Source organism: Lonchura striata, chromosome 3, assembly GCF_050655825.1.
Source record: "Lonchura striata isolate lonStrDom1 chromosome 3, ASM5065582v1, whole genome shotgun sequence".
Classification (NCBI taxonomy): domain Eukaryota; kingdom Metazoa; phylum Chordata; class Aves; order Passeriformes; family Estrildidae; genus Lonchura; species Lonchura striata.
Genome location: NC_140705.1, coordinates 72,188,394 through 72,210,250, shown reverse-complemented (window position 1 = coordinate 72,210,250; position 21,857 = coordinate 72,188,394). Strand labels below are relative to the sequence as shown.

Genomic DNA, 21,857 nt, shown 5'->3' with positions numbered 1-21,857 from the left:
ACAAGGACTGCCATTAATTAAACAAGTGAAGGTTTTTTTTCTGCCACCCTCATCTACTGTTTTTGCCAGGAGCAATCTCAGTACTTAATTCGGACTGCAGCAGAAGAATGCCATCAACGGCAGAACACACTTCCATATTTAATACAGAACCAAACAACAGAATTTATTTTGCAGTAAAAGCTTTCTTTCTTTTTTTTCTTTTTGGAGGAATAAGGAGGCAAGAAAGAGGGGAAGAGGTTCAAAGATGGTGAGAGATCAATGTAGGCATAATTAAGAGCAGCAGCACAAGAATTTTCTCAGAAGAGTGTTAATAAAGGCTTCCAAAAAGCTCCAGAAGGAAGCAGTGTGATTACTCACATTTATTACAATAAAACCCAAGAGACCAAACAACAATGGTGCCCTACATTAAAACACACTCTGTAAAAACACAATAGTAATCAGCCTGTGCCTCAGGACCCAAAATAAAAACAGACAAAGGAGACACAAAGCAAATGGCAGAGTGTAACACAAAAACAGACTGAACTATGTGGCAACAAGAAATGGTATGTTTCACCAATATTTTAGGGGAAGGTTATTTAGCTCAGACCCACTGAAACACTACAGAAAATAAAACTGCTCCCAAGTCCAACAATGGAGCAGGGGGAGGTGTGAAAAAGCAGAAGTTATAAAACATATTGAGGGACTCACCAGGGAGATCTGACAAATGGTAGGTAGTCCAAATCAGACAGTGTTCCATCTCTGTGTTTTTTCTGAACTATATGCCCCCCTCAATGACTAACTTGCTAAGAACCCCTGCTCCCATAGCCAAAACTGCTTCACAGGAATCTGATTATAAATCTTCCGTGCTTCTCTACACTATGCAAACTTAGGAACATTTTTCCTTCTGCATTCTGTCACAAAATAAGATTTCTGAGCCTCTGTGAAAAATCAAAAGGATAGTCTGCTTGATCCAGTTACTTTACTTTACCATCAATGAGAACAGAAATCAGTGGAAAAAGAAACTGGGAAAAAAATGGTTAAAGACCAACTGACCAACTGTAAAAATGCTGAAGTGTGATTAAACCAAAAATTTGAGTTGAGATTTAGCATGCTATGTTCATATGATTTCTTCTTCTCAAAAAAAAAAAAAAATGCAAGCAGAAACAGTGTATTAAACACCTCTCTCTCCTTTTGTTAATCTACAAGTTGACCTCATTTTTCCTTCAATTATAAGTATCTTACAAAATTCAAAGATAAATATTTACATGACAAAATTTAGAACTGTACATTCCCACTGTCAAACATCAATCACACTAGAAATTGCTAAATGCACTGTGACACTCCACTGTTGTTAAAATTAGGGTTAAACTTCTGGAAAGAGATTGTCACCAACATACAAACTGCACCAATAGACCATTGGTTCAGTTGTACTCAGCTAATTTAAATCTCAGCTGGCTCTTGAGCATTTAAAGTACTATCAAGGGACATAAGTGAAAGTTTCCCTTTAAGTTTCAGCTAGCAGTTAATTTTACATTTGCATAAGTGGAGAGAAAATAAATATATTTTAAAAGATGTATTGTAAAGTAAAAATACACAGTGCTTTTTACTTTCTGTTTAAATTGGAATGAAGCTACTGTTTCTATACTGAATACTTGCTGCTTCCACATCACAAAAAAAAAAAAAAAGTTATGAGGTTATCAACACCTTTACTTTGGTGACAGATTCTGTGGGACTTCAAACAGCAAAATATACTGTGACCTGAACTACGATATTCATATTCCTCAGAAATGCCAGCAATTTCCCCTTGGGAAAAAGGCTATAATGAAGAGTTGCATTGGGAAGTTTCTTCAAAATTTCTTTAAACATAACAAAACAAAACAAACACAATAAAATTTTAAAAAGTGGAAGAAAAGGCCTGAAATGTCAAATATTTGTTCAATTTACTCTGAAAACAGACCAAAACCAGAAAGTAATGGAGAGCAATGTTATGAAATAAACAAAAGTACTAAAAAAACTCTTCCCTTCATTTTGCAAATGTTAAATAATTCTAAGAAACTCATTAAACTAACAAAAGTCAAGAAAAAGGATTTTTTTGTTCAAGAATACTTTCAGTTTGTCTCACCGAATTGCCTTTGGTTTTCCTTTTTTCATCACCTCGCCCTTCCTCTGCATCATCTGAATCTCCATCACTGTCCAGTGTAAGCAGCTCCGGATCCAAAGGGGGTTCATAAAGAGCTGTGTTTAATGGCAAGTAACGCAGCTCATCTGGAGAGTATCTGAAGTTAAATAAATAAAACCCATTCATTCATGTGTACTTTATGTGTACGTATTAAGTCACACAGTACAAAGGGACTTTAGAGAAACAGTCTCCTTTTTTCAGGCACATAAAAACATGCAGTTCTGAAAACAAAGGAAACCTACTAATTTCTCCTCCCAAATGTAATGCCATGCATAGCACCTGTCTTCTTGGTAGAGCAGATATTCATGGAACACAGGTGTATTTGCAAAGTTTTAACCAATCCATGTTACTATGCCCAAAAGACCATACACTTTGCTTATGAATGTACAGTGACCCATAATATGTGTACAATTCTAACCCAGGGCACACAGACATGTCCAAAGCAAAGTAAACAATACAGCTGTACAGCTGATTATTGAAAATGAAAAAATGCAAGAAAACAAGAATATGTAATTTTGTATGAATGTAAAGATGTAATCTCACTGCTTATAGCCAGGTACCCATAATGTACCCTTTCTCTTTTCACCCTTAAAGACTAAGAAAAAAGTGGAAGTCCTCTTATTGCTGAGGACAACCACTGTAAGGAACAGGATACCATTTTGCTGCATATTATCAAAGGCCATGTCCTTCACTGAGATGGAAAAGCAGTTTCACTAGCAGCTTATAAGTGCAAAATAAACATAATATGAAGTAATTTTAATTCAACTGATTTAATAAAATTGAAGTGCTTCAGGAACATCCTGTAACATGCAAATTTGGGGTGAGCTGTATAAACACACACTGGAAGGAGCAAGGCACATACAGACAAAGTTTCCCTACAAAAAACTAAGCACATGTAGCATGAATATCATCTCTATTGTACAATAGTAAGACTTCAGGAAATCTTCAAATCTGTATGGCTTTTTAAACGGTAGCACACTGCTAGTAAAATCTTTAAATTTATGTCAACAGTCAAGTAATACATGTTTCATTAAATACAAAAGTCCATATTGCAATGCCTTTCTCTCTCACAAATCTAACACCAAAGTTACACCACAAGAGCAAACTTTTAAAAAGAGTTTCTAAAAATTCAAAGTAGAACAGCAAGACTGTCATACAGAAGACACATGATCACAAGCAAGGATAACAACAGTTTGATACAAAAGCATTAATTTTAGCATATGTGCAGAGGCAGATGGTAAGTAAACAGGAGGGTGGCAGGAGTGAAATCAATGTCCCTTTTTACTATGGTAAATATCTGAGCAGGCCAAATCTCAGGCAGTGCAATACATCAGCAGAAACAGTGCTCTTGCAGTCAGTACTGTTTTCTTGACACAAGCTGTCACACTGCGCATCTCTGAAGACTACTGAGTGTCTTAAATTAAAATTAATTTGAAACCTTAAAGCAAAGACAATGAAATGCTTTCCACCTGCTAGATGTAGACAAAAGAGATCAGTGCAACAGAATTGGCAGTTGGAATGCTTTTAAAATACCTTTTGTAGTACTCCTGGAACTGGCCGGGTATGAGAGCCACTGGATAAGGACTAACCTTTGTTCTCTCTGTAGGCAAGACTTTGTATTTTCCTTGAGGCACCTGGATAATCTGCATTGTTTAATATAAAACAATTACATTTTTGTTTCACATACAAACAGTTGAGCCTTCCTCACCAAATACTCCTCCAAGTATTTTTTTAACTTGCCAGTTTTACAGAATTTGAACAGCTACCTGAGTTCTCCCACGAGAATGCACTAAAATTCTAAGAGATCCAAAAACAGTATCATGGATTAAATCCAATCCCTAAGTATCTAGAGGACTGAACAAAGATTAGGTAAATCCCCTTTAAATAGTACACTATGAAAAATAATATTGAAATTAGAATCTGGCAATTGACACAGTAAACATTAACCTTTGTGACTGACTTTAGAGTAGTAAGAACATGTCCATCTAATTCTGAAATCAGACTGTACTATTAAAAAAAAATCCATTAATAATATAAATACAGAATACAATGCAAAGAAGAAGCTTACATAAGCCTTCCTTCTCTTAGAAGGAAATAGAATTATCCACCATCTTGTCTCTAACATGGTCAATACCAGGAAAATGAGAACTTTCCATAATTGTTTGCCATGTAACAATTTGCAAAGAAAATTTTTGCTTTACAGCCTGTATAGAAGCAGAACAGCACTGCTTCAAAATGCCAGATAATATTTTTTTAATCAAGCACAGAGGCATGTAACATATGCAATAAAAATATAATAAAACACCTAACAAAAAACAAGGGCATAATATTGACAGGCAGCACACTTTTAGATGTAAAATAGTTTTCTTTTTTACTTCAGGTATTGTCAGGCAAAATTTTGGAGGTATTCATAAGAAGAATTAGCCATTTATATGAATAAACAACAGTCTTAGTTTTATGCTACTATTACCAAATAAAGATATGATAACAAAATTAAACTGAGATTTTTAGAGCTTCCTGAGATAAGTATTTTAAAGTTTAAAAAGTCTGCAGGTAAAATATATTTGAGATTATTATTTTTAGCAGTATTACCCATTAATCACCCCCCCCCCCGAAAATAGTTAAAATGGTAACAAAACCAACTTCACTAAAACAAGCAAGAAGCTTCTTCCTCACAACTAGTAAGAAATTTAAATCTGCCTACATGTGTCTGTAAATCAAAATAGGCTCTTCTTTCTTCCATCCGCTCTCGGTTTAAATTGCTGTTGAATTCTGCAGCTTTCTTGGCAGCTTTTTTAATATATTCTGGAACTTTACTGGCTTCTACTTTCTGTGTGTTCTGCTGCTGCATTTGCTGGAATAAAAACAATTATTTTGATTCACATACATTTCAGTATCAGTTCAGTAAAAACCTGTTCTCACACTCCTACTGCATGTTCACTTAAATGGTAATTACTTACAGAATACTCTTTGTAATGATCTGTTATTCGCTGCCGTTCTTTCTCTTGCAGGATAACAGAATACTCAGCATGTTTGGCAGGGTATTCTTTAATCATAAGATCAATTACTTCATCACTGCGCAAAGCTGTTAGACCTAAAATAAATAAAGTAATAATGATGCTATCTAGAAAAAGTAACTGCAGGTTATTTATATCTCACAATGACCAACTCAAAGTTTTTGAGTAGCTAAAGAAAACAACCTGCTGTGCACAATGCTTTTCCTTCTCAAGTAGCAGTGAACTCGTGCCATTTAGCTTTCAAGGCTGACTAGGAGTTTGCTTGTACCAAAGGCTCCTGACATTACTTACAGCTTCAGACCCCTTCACATTGACTCAATCACCTACTTAAACTCAATGGTGAGGCAGAACTTCTGTTCTAGATGGGACCTCCTGTACTGTTAGTTTCAGTTTCCATTGCTGGTCAAGTTTCATTCCCCTGCAGAACCTTTATTGAAATTAAGAGGTTTACATAAAGTCTCTATACAAATCAGGGAAGAATCATTAGAAGAGCAGTTCAGAGCAGCAAACTGCATAGAGACTCCTGACTCCCAATTAAAGCATTTCAAGTTCAGAAGCCAGAATGCCTCAGTTTGCAGCTACAGTGCAGATATCCTCCCCTGAAGCAGACAGTAGCATGGAATGATTTATGTCACTACCTGACATAACTACCCATTACTGACTTTAACTATAATTTTAAAAACTGGGATAGTTAGCAGACATCTCTGTTGGATATATGAGGCAGAATGTAACATTTTACCTCTACATACAAGAATTAGATACAGTTCTCTCATTAGACAGCTCATAGGTGAGAAATAAAGGTGCTTTACTAAAGATTGTTAGCACATAAAATAACATTACATTTTTATAGACCCATGATACACAGAAAAAAAAACATGGCAAGCATAATTTAAACTCTAACATGTCCAAATTACATCTATCAGAACAGTAAAAAATAAAGCCCTTTCAATATAATATAAGAAATTACATCAATCCATTTCAAGTATATTCAAGTGTCTTAAAATACACTCTTCTAATTTCTAACATAGAAGCTGAACTATTTAATATGCACTGATGTTTGCTGGCCTCCAATGCAATGCAGAAAAATAAGTTAATGCATATGAAGACACCCTGTACGTATATACCACTATGCACATACGTACATGTAATGTATTTATATGAGACCACACAATTATGGTGGTCTCTTTTCTAAGAGAAAAAGATTCTAAAAGTTAATTTAGAATATAGCAAAATCCCCCCTAAGTAATTAGAATAGATCCAAAATATGTATGTTAATAACAAATCTGGAATATTGATACGTCATGGCAAATTTACGAAGCCAATAATAAACCAGTTTTAATTTCAGGATTTATGTTTCCAGTTGAAAGGGATGCAATTCTTCTCTACCAAACTGAAACCCCATTTTCAGAGTGCCATACTTTTTATAGTAGATTAAGAAATATAACAGTTTGTTTTCTTACCTAGTGTGCATTGAGTCTCTGTGATAACATTTAGTTCTCTAAGGTAGAGTTTCTCCTTGTGAGATAAATCTCGCCTTTCTAAATCTCAAATAAAAACCAAAAATAAAAATGTGTGCAGTAACTGAAACTCCCCTATAAACACTGTTGAAGTATTTCAACAGTTTTGTTTCCAGGCAGCTAGAGCCTATATTATACTGCTATTCCAAGAAATATGACAACTTTATAAATTAATTTTAAATTTAACAAACAATGTAGGGACATGGTAAATTTTCTTGCTCTACAGTAGGTCAAGTTATGATTTATAGAAAAACTAAAGAAACCTGATGTATAAGTTCAGATGAAGAAAATATTACCAGGCACTGTAAGTGCAATATTTTTAATTTTACCACGACTTTTAAAATTAATTTCTCCAACAAATGAGCCAGATTTGACAATTCTGAATAATGGAGGCTTAAATACTAGAACCTCCACAAATATCTTTAATATTTTTCCAAAGTGTAGGAATGTTGCCACAATTCAGGAAACAGAATACAAAGACCCAGTTATATAGTAAGAAACCATCAACAAATCACTAAAAATAAAATTGACATCAGTTTTCAACTGATGATCTAACCCCCAACAGTATTTAGTATTTACTGATCTAACCCTCAAATCAGACTTTTTTGCAAAGTTTGCAAATTTTCAGTGGCAACACCACAAAGTCTTATATTATTCTTAAAACCAGTGGATACATTATATTTCCAGTAATGAAAATATGAAGTACAAGTATAACCCAGTTCTGCTTTTCCTGGTTCTTTTTTTTAACAGCTAGCTCATCCTATAACCAAAGAAGTACAGACTACATCCAAACTGTTTAGGAACACAAGCTTTTAGAAGAAAAACCTTAAAAATAAATACCTGGATATTTTCTTTTAAAGGAAGTCACACCTAAATATTCACTGACTTGCTCCTGAAGCATATAGTATTCTCCAGTTTCATCAGGTGGCCATTTGTATTCTATCAAATTTTCAGCAGGAAAGTAACTATACCTAAACATAAGAACAATGTTACAACAAATCAAAACAATCCTTAATAATACTACTCACATCTCTTGACATTCAGTAATTCCTATTTATATGTCAATGAACGGTAACTACAAAGTTGGACAAGCACTTCAAAACACTGCATCCTGTTAACATTTTAAAAGCCACTTTTTTATACCCAACCTCACACATCTTTTTCTAAAGCATCATTTATCAACATGCTAAGGGACAGAATCCAAAGAAACTGACAGCCATCGTAAAGGAGATGACACCAGGAAAAGCAACTACTACAAAGTCAAAACTCATTCAAGTATGTAATGTCATAAAAACATGTAAACTGTGCTTCTGATTGTAAATCAGATGCAACACTTTTTTGGCACTCTAAAATAAAATGCCTTAAAATATGCTGGGAGCAATAGACATCTAGCTATTTATAGGACATCACCTCAACTTGTAAAGAGGTATGAAGAATACACAATTAATGAATAAAGAGCTAATAATTAAGCATGCTGAACAATAAAGTCAGACTTGCAATAAAAAGTGGGAATTGTGAAAAACAGCATTACCCAAGGTCTTGACTGGAAGTTTCACAGCTCCGAGAACTGTCCCCTGAGCCCATACGCCGTCTTTTGGATGGCTGGCTCCCATCATTGGAATTTTCTTCTGTGTCATCCTGAAAGGACAATAAATATTAAAAAAATTAGACTACTCCAAAGATAATGTAAAACAACATAAACATTGTCAGGCAATCTAGAATTTAAATATACTTGAACTGCTAAGCCATTTTATGACAGTCTGAAACAACTCAGTCCACATAAATTATTCTTTGTTATAAACTATCTGCATGACATATGGTAGCCCAGTAGAACTGGGCAGCTTCTCACCTGTGGCATAGGCAGAGTTCTGAATAGATAGAGCTGTAGCTCTGACCACCAAGTTCATAATTCCTGATGTAAACATCTTCTTACACTTGATCAGACTAGCACTCTACACCAAAATAAAGTGCAAAACAAAAACGCCAATTCCTTGCTCAGAGCTGATGCTTACAAAATCAGGGAAAATATTACTGAAAGCAACACAGGAGTTTATAAGTATACAGTTAAAATAAAAGGAATGGTATACAGTTTACAAAAAATATTATTACAAACAAGTAGCAAAGATTTGTGTCTTGAGATGAAAAAATATATGGAAGAAAAAACCCAACTTGGTATTACAACAGATACAGAAGAGAACAAGGCTCTTACAAGGAAACATTCAGACAGGTGTCACTATTCAGTTTTCATGTGATCAATATAATGAAAGGGAATAAAGAACGAAGAGGAGAAAAAAAAGACCAAAGCAAAACAAAGAGTTCTGTAAAATCTAGAAGACAGTGACTCAGTTGATGCTGAGTTTTTCACTGCTTTGTTGTCGCAGAATGCTGTACAGCCTCTACCTGCAATGATCAACAATCTCAAAGCATTTATTGACCAACCGTGTCTGATAATAATTGAAATACAGAAAGCAGAAATCTTTGTGAATTGCCCACCGTGATCAGTAGTTGAGTCAATAACAAAACAGTTCTTTAAGTAATTGAACTTCTAAAGTGGAGCAGAGTGAGAGAATCAATTTCATAACTTCTGTGAAAAGTAAGAAAGAGGAATTAACCTGTCAGAAATAAATGGATCAAGACTAACTATACTTACTTATTTTAAAATGACAACAGTGATTATTAGGTCTACCTTTGCTAATGTCTTTCATTCTAGTATGTTTTACTTAACATATGACTTGAAGTATCAATTTAAAAATATTCCAGTAAACAAGAATACATTACTTTTAAGTAATGTAAGCAACATTTCACAATGTTATGATCAAGACAGGCCACAGACAAAAACCTATTGTCTCCTGTATTTTTGGCTTTTTTTTTTTTTTGTTTTTCTGCAATTTTTTACAAATAGTTTTCTTCCTCTTTAAGGAGCAAGAACATCTTTCACACAGTAATAAAAACTGAAAAGCAAAATTTAATGACACTGTTTTGTTAGTGCAGCCATCCTTAAAAAAAAGCAGCATGCAGCATCTCCACTCACACTACCAGTTATGTCACTTTGTAGTATTGCTGAAAATACCCTGTGTGAACTTAGAAGAAGCAGCAGCCCCCAGTCAAAACAATATTGCATTAGAGTGTTTTGTGACATAGCTGTCTAGTCAGTAGTTCATTCCTACTTCCCACAAGAATACTAGTGCACTCCAAATATTTTTAACTGCTAGACAAACACCTGAACAGGGCAAAAGCAACCCTTTGGTATATCAAAACTTCCAAGGGACTTCAAAACATCATTAAAAGATCTCAACCTGACAGTTTGGTGGAAGTGTCTGATATTAGTTTCTTCTTTCACTTTGTAATTTTCATACTCAGTACTGTTACAAAGTATGAGTCTCCATAATACAGAGAGATCAGTGCTCTCCATTTCCACATTTGCTTCCCTCAGTGCTTAAAATTTCACGAAATTCAATCACACAAGTTCAGTTTGTTGGAGACAACTTAGTATATGAAGTGAAAACATCTGCAATCTAAAGGCACAATGCTGCTCAACCACCTTTACTGTTCAAAAACAGAAAAAAGGGATAGCTCCGTGGCTCTCTTTACATGAAAAGTCAAACACTGTCCAAAAAAGCCCCTTGAAAACGCATGTTTCTGTAAAAAGCTTGTTAGTCCTTTCAAAACATGGTGACGTTACAAACTTCTGGTACGCCTGTCACTGTAAGATCGACGTAGCGCTGCTTTATTAAGCGATAGAGAAGCCTGAACTAGCACAGACGCGTTTCACAGGGCGACTGCCAATCTGCGCCAGGAGTCTTTGGCGCCACAAGTGCCCGCGGTGCCCGGGATGCGCGGGAGCAGCCGGCCGGGCCAACGCGGAACTGCCCGCGGCCAGACCCAAACTTTCCCTGCTGCGGCGCTGCTGCGGTGAGGACTCAGCCGCCCCCGGGAGGACGCCGAGGGACTTTTGGGAAGGAGGACGGCCCGGACCAGCCGGCCGCAGACCAGCGCTCAAAGTTCTGCGCAGGGCGCGGGAGGCCGCCCGCCGCCGCCCGGCTCCCGCAGCGGGCGGGAGGTGAGCCCGGGGCGGCCGGGTCGGGTGAGGGGCGCGGGTCAGGGCGCGGGGGCCGCGCGAGGCCTCCCGCCGAGGCGGCTGTCGCGCCGCAGCTCGCGGCCGCCGCCAACCGCTCTCACCTTGAGGGACTGCGCGCCGGGCGTGGCCGGGTCGCTGTCGCAGAGGCGCGGGGACAGCACGGCCGCCATGGCCGCCGCCGGCTGGGCCAACAGGAGCGACGCCGCCGCTGCCGCGCGACCGGGCCTCGCGCCGCGCCCGCCGGCCCCGCCCCCCCGCGCCCTGCGGGGAGCGGCAGCGGCCCCTACCGGCCAGCGCCCGCACGGGCGCGGCGGCTCCTGCTCCGCCCCCCTCCGGGCAGCCCGCGGCGACCCCGGCCCGCGCCGCCGGACCGGCACCCGCACCGACCCGGCGCCGCCCCGCGGGACAGGCGCGGGGGATCCGTCGCCGCCGGTGCTGCCGCCGCCGCCGCGCCCTTCTCCTCCTCCTGCCGCCGCCGCTCGGGCGGCCGCGCGGCCCGGCCGCGAGCGCGGAGCCGAGCCGCCGCGGTAGCGCTTGGGCAGCAGCGCGGCACGGAGGGGCAGCATCCCCCCGGCGGCGTGGTCAGCGCCGAGCGCGGGAGCTGGCGCCCAGCAGGGCCGGGCTGCTCCGCTCCGCCGGCAGGCTCCCGTCTCCGGGAACGTCAGCCGGGGACGAGCTACGTTTGTGAACCATCAGCCCCCGCAGGAGGGGGGTTCGGGGGGCGGGGGGCGCACTCGGAGGAGCCGCCACGAGCGCGCTCGCCCCTGCGACGGAGGGAGGGCGTGTGCGGCCGCTCCCCGCCGCTGCGCGGTCGCGCCGAGCCCGCCGCGCGCCGGGCCGCGCCGCCCCCCGGTGCCGGTGCCGCCGGTACGCGCGGGCGGAGCTGAAGCGCGGCCCTCCCTGCCCGCCACGGGAACGACCCTCGTCCCGGGGACCGCGGCGGCGCGCGCGCCCGCCCGCAGCCGGGCCCCGCGGGCGCGCGCGGCCCCGCGCCGGCGAACAAAGCGCACGGCCGCGCCCCAGCCCCGGCACCGCCCCCGGCCGGGGCGCCCCTGGCCCCGCGTGTGCGCCCACCCGCGGCCCGGGCTGCTCACCGCCCCTCGGGGTTTGCCCGGCCGCGGCTCCAAAGCGCTCAGACCCAAGCTGGCCACGGGCCGGTGGGAAGCACCGCCGCCCCGTCCGCGTTTGTTTTCAGCTCCCAACAATAGAACGGATGTGGCAAAGACACCAGCGCTGGATCTCCATGCACGGCTTATTCAAAAGGTGATGTCTACACACTTCACAGATCTGCGAGTCTCATTTAAAAAATACAATCGGTGCTGCCCTTGCTAGATATGGACCAATTCTCAATAGCCTTGTGATTGATCCCATCATCCTCCTACAACTGTCACCAGAAACCCCTAGACCAAAGTGACCCAACTCGCTCAATTCAGTACTTGTCCACCAACCAGACCCTAGGCAATACTTAACCAAAGGTTAAGACCCAGGGAACCTAATAACTGATCTTAACTTCATTCAAGGCAAACGGCTAGAAATTTGCACAAGTTTCTAGGACTGCAAAACACCGCTTCCCTCCAGCCACGTTTCTAGGCAGACTAGCATTTTATCAGATACCAGCTATGAAAATGAAAAATGAACACTGCTTTTTCTTACAAAAAGCATGCTTTTAAGAAAACTGATACGTGCAACCGCATATAAGCATTGGTGAACAGTCCTAGGCACTCAACAGACAAGCAACATTCAAAATTTTGCAATGTTTGGCCTTACACCAGCTGCTCCCACTTCCACAGCAGAGCATTACAACAGATGAAGCCCATATGTACTCAACCATAAACATTTCCAAAGCAGTTTTGTTTGGTTTTTTTTTTAAACAGAGCAAAATCAAGCAAAATTATCTCAACTATATGTCAGTTTGAATGTGCCAACAGCAATAGGACAAAAAGGAATAACATAATTATGATGTTTTTAAATTTTTCTAATATACCATGTCTTGTGATGCACAAATGCAGCTGTGACTTTCAGTTTTAGTCGTAATAACAAGCCATTACCAAAGCCAGTGCAATAAATGTATCAGTTTCACATTTAGCTGAAACCCAAGTATCTCTCTCAGCATCCCAGAGGCATCTGCTGGCAACCTAAAGAGATAAAAGAGAAAAAGTTACAAGTGAACCTATATTCAGCAGTTTTACTATTTATTTTTAAAGAACACCTAGCATCTACATGCTAATTAATCGTATTAAGAGAATTACAACTATTAACAACAATGCAAAAGTTGAATAAAATTAACAATTCCTATTCAATGTTAAATACATGTTCTTGCTTCGCAGTGAAGTTCCCACACAGATAGATTCAAAAATCTCAGTACCAAACCCCCAATTCTGTCTTGTGTTCACGTGTTACAATTTAACATACAGTAAGAGCACCCCTTCAAAAGCAATTGTATGTCAGTGTGAATAGACTTCAGTTTTGGGAACACATACAACCAAAGTCACATCCCCCACTCCTCCACCTCCAGCTTACTCCAGCCTACTTGTAAATTTATTGGGCTCTCAGCCTTTTTGATAAAATTGTTTTCAAAGCTGAACTGTGTGAATTGATGGATGGAATAAACACATTCCTTGGGAGAAAAAGTTAACTTGGACAACTTCACTAATCTGTTTGTACCTACAGCTCCTTAGTCAAAGCACCCCTTAAGAGGCAGAGTACTGTGAGATGCTACCAGAAAAGCAGGTAGATGCAGGCAACTCACAAACTGGATTTGGTACTGAAGCTGAACCCTTCAAACATTGTTTCATGTAACTCACTAAACACAGGTTGGTTTCAATCAGGTTTTAAGAACTGATAATGAACACTCTAAAGCAGAAGTGTTCTTTGACACTCTACTAGACAGATAAAACATTCTGAATGCCAGTGGGAGCTCCAAGCTAATTGGAATACTAAATTTATACACCAACACAGCAAAATCTAGCATCCTTTTATTTTAGGTGTTCCAAGTTCAGATGACTGGTGTTAATTTAAAGTCCCAGGACAATGTCTGGTGGCAGCTGCACTTACCAGCCCTTTCCTTGCCACCCTTCTGTTCCATGACACCCAACACTACAAATGCATAGCATTTTTTGTGGAATGTGAGAACCCAAATGTCCAAGTACACTGGACAAAGAAAAACAAAATTCGCTGAACTCATGGAATTGTATGGCACAGCAGGCAGTGGAAACAAGTGGATGACAGGAAAGTGCAGTTGGGGCTGTTTGCCACTTACTGAACACATGAACACAACTTTCAGAGTGTAGGCAGAATCACAGCAGCACCTTGAATTGTCACCTGGGATACTATTACCCATAAAGGAGGTAAAAGGTTCAGGACCACCTCAAACAAGTTTAGCTGCTGAAAGTGAAAGAACACCTAGGAGATAACACACAATTCTAAAAGGTGTAACAAATAATATGTTTGCTTACAATCATTGCCTGATTCGCCTTTTCCACAATTAGCACTGTCACCACATACTTATAACGGTCATAGTCCAATTCCTTCACAGCATTTAATATTTCTTCTGATATTGAAGCACACAAGAAGGGACTAGAAGCTCCATCATATGTGGCTTCTTGTAGTTTCTTCTATGAAAAACAATTTAGAAAGATCTTAGTTTTCATCCTAGTAGTCTTTTGCAAAAAACACCCTTTACAGTCATTTTCATTACAAGAACATGAGAAGAACTAATGAATTGAATAGTCAGTACAGACGATGGTCTCAAACAGCAAAGGATGAACTGCTTTTACTCCAAAATGTTTTATCTGTTTTTTTAAAGGTGACACACATGCCCAGCCAATCTCTATTTAACAATCAGGAGTGTATTCTTCTCCATTATTCGAGCTCAGTTCACTGGAAAACAGTGCTACAAATATCTGTTCCAAATACCCAAGATATGTCTTCCAGACAGCAGAATTAAAAAAATCTGGTGATAACTGTTCAAATACCACTAACAGCTTTGGATTACCTCAAAAAATTGTTTCATTTCATTTTGGCTTAATTTGTGTATGTACCAGTCTGACTGTCAAGGATACCAAGTAATTTTATGCAGGTCCTGTGATATTAGCAGAATTAATAGAAATCCACAAATTTGATGTCATGATCTTTTGCTAACTGAACATTTTGTGGATTATGGTACTTTGAAATGTGCTGCAGCACAATTTGACTTAAAAAATGCAGGAGTTTATGAAGCTTGACTTCCACCCAAACAGCACATGCTCAGCAGTGACTTTGCAGAGGCCCTTCTGCACTTTGCAAAACTGAGTACGTTCACATTACATTCATGTGCGAAAACTCAAAAGACTGCAGAGATTTATGTGTGTTTAAGTTTATGCAATATTCACTGTTCCGTAAATACTTCTGCAAGACAGGCTGCTTTTGCAATGAGCAAATTAATTTAAATACTATACCGTTAGTATTGCTTCAGCTTTGTCTCTGACTAAAGCATCCCGAACTTTAGTACGTGGCTCCAGTCTGTATGTGTTACAGCTTTTTGGCTTTGCCTTTCCTTCTGTTGGAGCTGTGCCTGAAGCATCCTGAGGTGGTTTTTTTCCTTTTGACTGTACAAAATAATAAGAAAAAATCCACATCACATGTCAATATTTTAGAATTTAAAGACACTAAATAATACTTTATGGTGTACAGCTAAGAGAAAAAAACCCCAACAATTAGTTTAGGAATATGTTAAGAAAAACCACAGAAAGCTAGAAACTGGTTATCATCTTCTGGCTGTTTTAACACTACTGTTTTGCCTGAAATAGGAGAAGTGGTTGACTTCCACTCAACTTTAAATTTTTTTTCAGCAAAATCCAACTGAACTTTAAACTTGTCAATCAGATACACCATATTACCACCCTTAATCCACTCCCTTTTCCAAGGAAAAATACAGAGATATTAACATACCCAACCAGGACTGTTAGCCACAAGTTCAAGTTTCTCATTCAAATAGCCTATACAATATCCAAAATACAGATTTGGTTCATTTGTTCATTTACTACTTCATTTTGCTTGTCCTTATTCCTTGTTACTAAAATAGTAGCTTATGTAATGATGATTTAATTTGCTCATTACAAAAAAAAAAAAAAAAAAGAAGAAGAAGAAGAAGGAAAAAAAGTAAGCCCCAGTGTGCAAAGCTTTGTAATTTTGCTTGGAACTTAAACCCAGATCTCTGATGATCACATTTTCTCCCCATCCAGCTATGTACTCTCTCTCTGCAACAAATATAACAAAACTTGTGCTGCTATGAATGCAAGAAACAAGTCTGATGTTGCAAAAAATTATGTCACCTGCTGTCCACCAAGGTGGCTTAAAATAGAACTGTAAAATAGTAACAGAGACAGAAAAGCACAAGGAACCAATGACATCCTAACAATTGCCACAGGCAATGGTCTTCCATACCAGCTACTTCGTAACAAACCACTTCCAAGTTTCACCGACTCTTCAGTCTCAGCTCCACTTCCTGACTACTGCTACAACCTAACATTGAGAGACAATGATCAGTTCCTTTCCAGGACAGCAGAAAAGAACTCAAAGGTGAAATAACATCACAATGTGAGGTTTATGCTAAGAAGTACAGAATAAAAGTCACTTAAGGATAATATAAAAGTCTAATAAGAATTATTTTAGAAGACATGCTACTCAGGGGCTCACAGCTCTTTCCATCTGAGGAGTTTAAAGAATCAGGGAAGAAATGCAGTTTCTTCTCCACGAAATCACTTGCACATTCGTTCTGTCAAAAGCTGTGGACATTACCTAAAAGTGTCCTTTAGTTCCTTAAAAGCAGTGATGTTGGCAGCCTTAGTGCAAATGGCCTGCTGGTGTTTGTTGAACTCTGAATAACACTTACTCTAAATCACAAGGACCAAACACATTTGCAGTTAGCCTGTGGACACTCGTTATCTACTAACTGCAAACTCAGATCTCAAAAGACTACCACCCTGACATACTCATCACACGTCACCTAACAGAAGAAAAAACACCTCAAGTATTGCAGCTGAGGTCTTCAAATGAGCATCCCCATCCATGTGAGTAGCAATGAACTTGTGAAAAAAGGTGCTGTCTAAACAGTGATTCTTTGCTGACATGGTTCAGCTTGAGCCACACTACCTTCAACCTCTTACATCAATGATGGAAAAAAATTCATGTCTATAGCATACAACTTCTAACAATGGCCATACTTAAAAGTTTACCTGCTATTATTAGTGACAGGAGTTTTCATAATTACTTGCAAGAAGTCATTGCATTTACTAATGAGGCAACCAAAAACCTCAATTTCACTATAGATGTTGCTAGTAAATAAACCTACTTCTGTATATCACTGTATAGAATCCACAGTAAACCCCTAAGTTTTAGCACAATGTTGCAATTATGTTTCTGTAAAATATTTGCACCTTCTGTGAATAAAACTCTCAGATGTTCAAGAACTGACTGCATTTGAGCACTTGACCAAAAAACGCTTGTTCTTAGGCTACTCAACTCGAGTACATTGGCTTAACTTTGGACATATGGAAGGAAGTATGTCAAGAGGAAAAAAAAAAAAAGCTTTTGCTATTGAAATAAAATTCTGTTTGTTAGTAAGTCCATTTTAACAACCAATAGGTTTTAATTGTTAAAACAAACAAAAAAGAGTTCTTGTGTATTCCTTCAGAAGAGGGCACGGCTTCTAGTTTGGAGCAGCACCCCAGGTTGGAGAGGCTGCCCCACCAAAGGCAGGACGCCCCTTCTCGTTGCCATCACAGCAGCCAGCTGCAGGGCGCGAGCGGGCGTCGCACCTGACCGGGCAGAAGGAGCACGCGCTATGCCAAACCGGCCGCTAACCAACACCAAGTATTCCTGATGCCAATTTTCACAAAATCACACGCACCCTTTAACCCACCTTCTCCGCGCCCCATCCATCCCTCCCAACTGAAGCGCGGCAGGCCCGGACCAGCACACCTCCCCCCAAGTCGGGCATCACACCCTCCCGCGCCGGGGCCACTGTCCCCGCTCCCGGCGGGCGGTGCCCCAGCCCCGGCCGGCTCAGCCCCGGCGGCGCTCACCGTGTCTTTATCCTGGCGCTTTTTGCCTCCCTCCATGGCCGTGGCGGCAGCCCCGCGGCGCGGCGGGCGGCGGCCCGGGCCCTGCCCGCGAGCCGGCCGTGACGTGGCGCGCGGGCGGCGGTAACGGAGACGGCGGCGGCCATGGCGGCACCGGCGGCGCCGGGCCCCGGGAAAGGGCCGGGCCCCGGGAAAGGGCCGGCGCTGCGGGCGGGGAGAGCCCGGCCCTGCTTCTGCCAGAGCCAGCCCGGGGCTTGCTGACCTGCCCTCCCTGCAAAAGTCACCGCCCTGCCCCGTGCCCGGCCCGCTTTACATAAACGATCGTGGTAAAGGGGGGCAGCGGGCGTGCGGGGCTTGCCTGGCCTTCTGTCCTTGAGAGTGAAACGGCGAACGCGAAGGGGAACAGACACAAATTAAGATGGACTGAAGCATATATCCTAAGATATGGTCTTAGGAACATTGTAGATGTTTAAATTCGTTTTTCTTTATAGCAGGTAGGTACTCCAGATGGCAGCTAATAGCGGTTTCCAATGGGAACTGTTACCCTTGCTTAGTCCTGATAGCTATATAAATATTTCTTCTCTCCTTGAAGCCATGAATTCAGAAATTACATATGTGAGGGCTAATTCTGCCACCCAATTAGAGAGGAAAAATGTTTTTAATTTAACTTTAATGGCATATTTTTAGTTATTATTAGTTGTGGTACTTCATTATATGTTTCTTGTCTATCTAATGAGTGAAGAAGTGTGATTCTTTTAACTAAATCAGAAGCATTTTCCTGCTTGTTAACATGGGCATTTTTTTCTGTGCAATTTTTAAAATTTAAATGTGTGCTTTTATATCAGTTGATTTTTCTCTTTAGACTAATGTGAAAATAGCATGGATGCTTAACAGAATTCATGTATTCTTCCCCTGCCTCTCTCCAAGGATCTTGCTGGTTGTAAGGACTGATACTCTTGTTTTACTTGAAGTAGCATGAGTTTCTCTGCAAGCTCAGAAATTAGACAGAACATTTCTATATAAACTGGGATATTTTACTTCAGTCTACCTTGTCATGAAATACACCATCCTGACCTTGTGAAAACAGAGCAATGCTTTCCCTCAGTTTTATGAAGGTGGTTCTGGTTGAGAGTTCTCCTTTCATCATGTATGAGAATGAAACTTGCATTGCAAACCCAAACAGATTGTTTACAGACACCATATAACTGTGTTTCTGTGCTGATGGGTATGTTTTAATAATTTTTTTTGTTCTCATGTCCTTTCTTGTTACAAGGATTCTTTCTCTGTGTGCGTGTGTGTTTGTTCTAGATGGTGTTGCCAGACTCGGTCACTACTTGCCTTTCTCAGCCTGTGCATTATGCAATTTGCAAACTTGGATTTGAGAAGAAAGACACCCATGATATTGATAACATTTTATCTGAAAATGGGGAAGTATGTTGGCAAGCTGTTACAGAGCACGTGTGTTACCTTGAATCAGGTTGGTGTTTACCTGCTGTAGCAGTGATGCATGTAAGACTGATGCAGAATTTCAGTACAGCTCATAGCAATCCTAGCTGAGTTGTGACAGTTTGTTACAGTACACTACTAGCTCTGCTGCATATTAGAGTATGTAGAGTTCATACCTACAAAGAGCTTTAAATTTTCCATCTGCATTTGGTATTTGGCTTTTGCTGGCTCCTAAGGTTCATGTAATTTGTTCTACCTAAGTAGCTCCTACTTTGCCTTCATCTTGGTTCCCAGCTAAATGTGCCTGTTATATAAGGGGTTCAGTTCTGTTTCTCTCCAACTGCATAATTGTCTTGTTCTGTCTTCTTTATAGTCCTTTTGCACTAAATTTAAAAGCCTGGGACCATCAATATTGGTACTGTTTCTTCTGTTTGTGTTTCCCAACTTCAGGTTGTACAGAAGTATGGTCTTGTTTCCCTTCTATGTGGAATAGTTTGTAGTTGTTTTTTTAACCAAAACAAAGTATTTATGTCCTGATGAATTAATAGAACTTTAATTTGTAAATTGCATCATGCAAGCTATGTTATATATTTCCAGAGGTGGTAGAAATATCTTTCAGTAAACCAGAAGAACTTATTTTCCTAGAAAAAGTGTCTCATGAAAAAGAGGCAATGATACCACTCTGTAAGGTACCACATCCATCTGCCTTCTTTAAAGGCCATAAGTGGTGCAGTTTGACTCTCACTGAGCCTGCACTAGCATCCGGCTTGATATATGGGATTTCTATAGAAATTCTAGAAGGTTCTATATATTTCAACAAAAGCAGAACATAATGATCCTATTTACTTCCATATTTACTTGTGTTAAGTTTCTGTTGGGGTACTATTTTTGTGGGGTTTTTTAGTTCTGTTTGGAGAAGGTGCTTGATATTACCTGATTTTGCATTGCAGTTTTACTTTTCAATACCTTTTCTGTGTGGTGTTTTGGTGTAAATTGTCTTGTATTGGTTGTACTAAAATAGTCGGGATAAAACTGTCTGTGCTAAATATGTACACAAACTGTAGCAGGTTTTATCCCTAGTGAGTTTTAAAATATTAGACTTTCAGGAAGGTTGGTATCCTAATCACCTTAATCACCTTCAATTTTTCAATTTAAGATCAAAGTGTGGATTATATCAAAAGCATACGATCATTAGGACCTGTCTGTGAATCTGTTAATTCATACTTCAAATCTCTGACCAAGGATCAGTTTGTAATACAGTATGCATCATGGTTCCACTGGACAAACTGCACAGAGGTATGGAAATTTCTGTTAAGTTTGTATTTTGTCACCTGAACTCTTTGTGGAAGTTTAATGTAAGAACACAGAAGAGATATCCATGAAGCAAAATGCTTAGAATCTGTAACTGCATTTTCATTTCTTTGTCATGATTTTCTTTCTACATTTGCATAGCAACTGTCATGGAGGAATATTTAAATTTCTCTGTGCTATTGGCTATGTGATCTTTCATTTTAAATATTGAGCACAACATTCATTTCTCCCCCATTATGCAGGTATTTCTGAAAGTGTTTGATGTTTTGCAGTCTGCACAAGCTACAGACATTGCTCTTGGCTTAATGAAACTAACATCATGCTTGGAGCGAGCCTTGGGTGACGTAAGTGCCAGCATGAGGGGTCTATTGCAGATTTGGCTTTATAAGATGGGAATGAGCTCTTGGATTTAATTGTACGTTGAAAAAGTTATATTACTCTGTTCTGTAGTAATACACTAAGAGTCCACATGCATTTTGAGTTGGACAGAGGTTCTTTCCTGGATCCAATTGTGCTGATGGAAACATATGTAGAGCTCCTTCACCAGTGCTTGTTCAGTTGTTTGTGCGAGTGCTGTTACTAACTACATTAATTAGGAAAGAGAAACATTTGATTGATCAGTGTACAGAGTAGGTCTTTATTAGTTTCTTTTATTTAACTGAAGTGGATATCATAGCTTCCACAGAAGATCTGGTGGTGTATTAACTTCTGTGAGGGGTAGCATGCAGCTTCTTGCCCAGGGAGAAGGGAGAAACAGCTGCTTAAACAGCTTTTGCTGCTGGACTGTTTTACAGCCAGATAAGTTAAAATGGCTAGTTGTTCAATATCTGTAAGGAGCTCTGGAGAAGGAAATGACAGAGAAAGAGCAATGGGCTAACTCACAAACCAATTTGCCCAACTGTGGGGCATGGTAAATTTTTCAGTATAACAAATCACCAAAGATTGGAAAAAAATGTCAGGGAGAGTACCAAGAATGGAAGGTGTGATAGCAGTTGAAGCTTGAGATGCTAATATTGTCCAACAAGGATAAAATCTAGTTTGAAGAACAGTCTGAGTCAGAAAACAAACCACAGGTCTCCTCCCTTTCACAATGATAGATCCTATAAATTTCTATTGTAAAAACAAAATATGCTATCCTTGATAGAGCTTAGGTATTCTTAATAAGGTTGTGCCCTACTAGGGTTGTGCCTTATTGGTTTTTGTGGGATTTTTTGCAGGAAAAAGACAGTATAAGTACAGACTCTGTGAAAAGCCTAATTATGGTCACAT

General features: G+C 40.2%; 3 protein-coding genes across 12 annotated transcripts in view; 1 reads left to right on the top strand and 2 right to left on the bottom strand.

Moving 5' to 3' along the window:
* Nucleotides 1-11,351, bottom strand: part of PHF10 (PHD finger protein 10) — an 18,458-nt gene extending 7,107 nt beyond the window's left edge. For 3 of the 8 annotated variants that reach the window (XM_021527177.4, XM_085575437.1, XM_085575441.1), the window contains exons 1-8: nt 10,872-11,351; nt 8,224-8,330; nt 7,533-7,663; nt 6,636-6,719; nt 5,119-5,252; nt 4,863-5,012; nt 3,692-3,801; nt 2,102-2,255 (exon numbers count right to left, since the gene is read on the bottom strand). In XM_021527177.4, the coding sequence (XP_021382852.4) occupies nt 2,102-2,255; nt 3,692-3,801; nt 4,863-5,012; nt 5,119-5,252; nt 6,636-6,719; nt 7,533-7,663; nt 8,224-8,330; nt 10,872-11,336 (1,335 nt within the window). In that variant the 5' untranslated portion in view covers nt 11,337-11,351. The remainder of the gene's footprint in view (nt 1-2,101; nt 2,256-3,691; nt 3,802-4,862; nt 5,013-5,118; nt 5,253-6,635; nt 6,720-7,532; nt 7,664-8,223; nt 8,331-10,871) is intronic. The other 5 variants (XR_014953825.1, XM_085575438.1, XM_085575440.1 and 2 more) reach the window with 2 other exon arrangements.
* The window catches only part of ERMARD (ER membrane associated RNA degradation), a 24,609-nt gene continuing 13,362 nt past the window's right edge, over nt 10,611-21,857 (top strand). For 2 of the 3 annotated variants that reach the window (XM_085575443.1, XM_085575442.1), the window contains exons 1-4: nt 18,185-18,325; nt 19,140-19,308; nt 20,434-20,573; nt 20,831-20,932. In XM_085575443.1, coding sequence (XP_085431569.1) covers nt 19,140-19,308; nt 20,434-20,573; nt 20,831-20,932 — 411 coding nt within the window. In that variant the 5' untranslated portion in view covers nt 18,185-18,325. Of the gene's footprint in view, nt 10,753-18,184; nt 18,326-19,139; nt 19,309-20,433; nt 20,574-20,830; nt 20,933-21,857 lie in introns of those variants that run through there. The other variant, XM_085575444.1, reaches the window with a different exon arrangement.
* DYNLT2 (dynein light chain Tctex-type 2) lies at nt 12,005-17,932 on the bottom strand. Its single transcript, XM_021527176.2, has 4 exons — nt 17,835-17,932; nt 15,207-15,356; nt 14,226-14,384; nt 12,005-12,905 (listed from the first exon to the last, which is right to left on the bottom strand). The coding sequence occupies exons 1-4, from the start codon at nt 17,868-17,870 to the stop codon at nt 12,795-12,797; spliced, it is 456 nt and encodes a 151-aa protein (XP_021382851.1). The 5' UTR covers nt 17,871-17,932; the 3' UTR covers nt 12,005-12,794.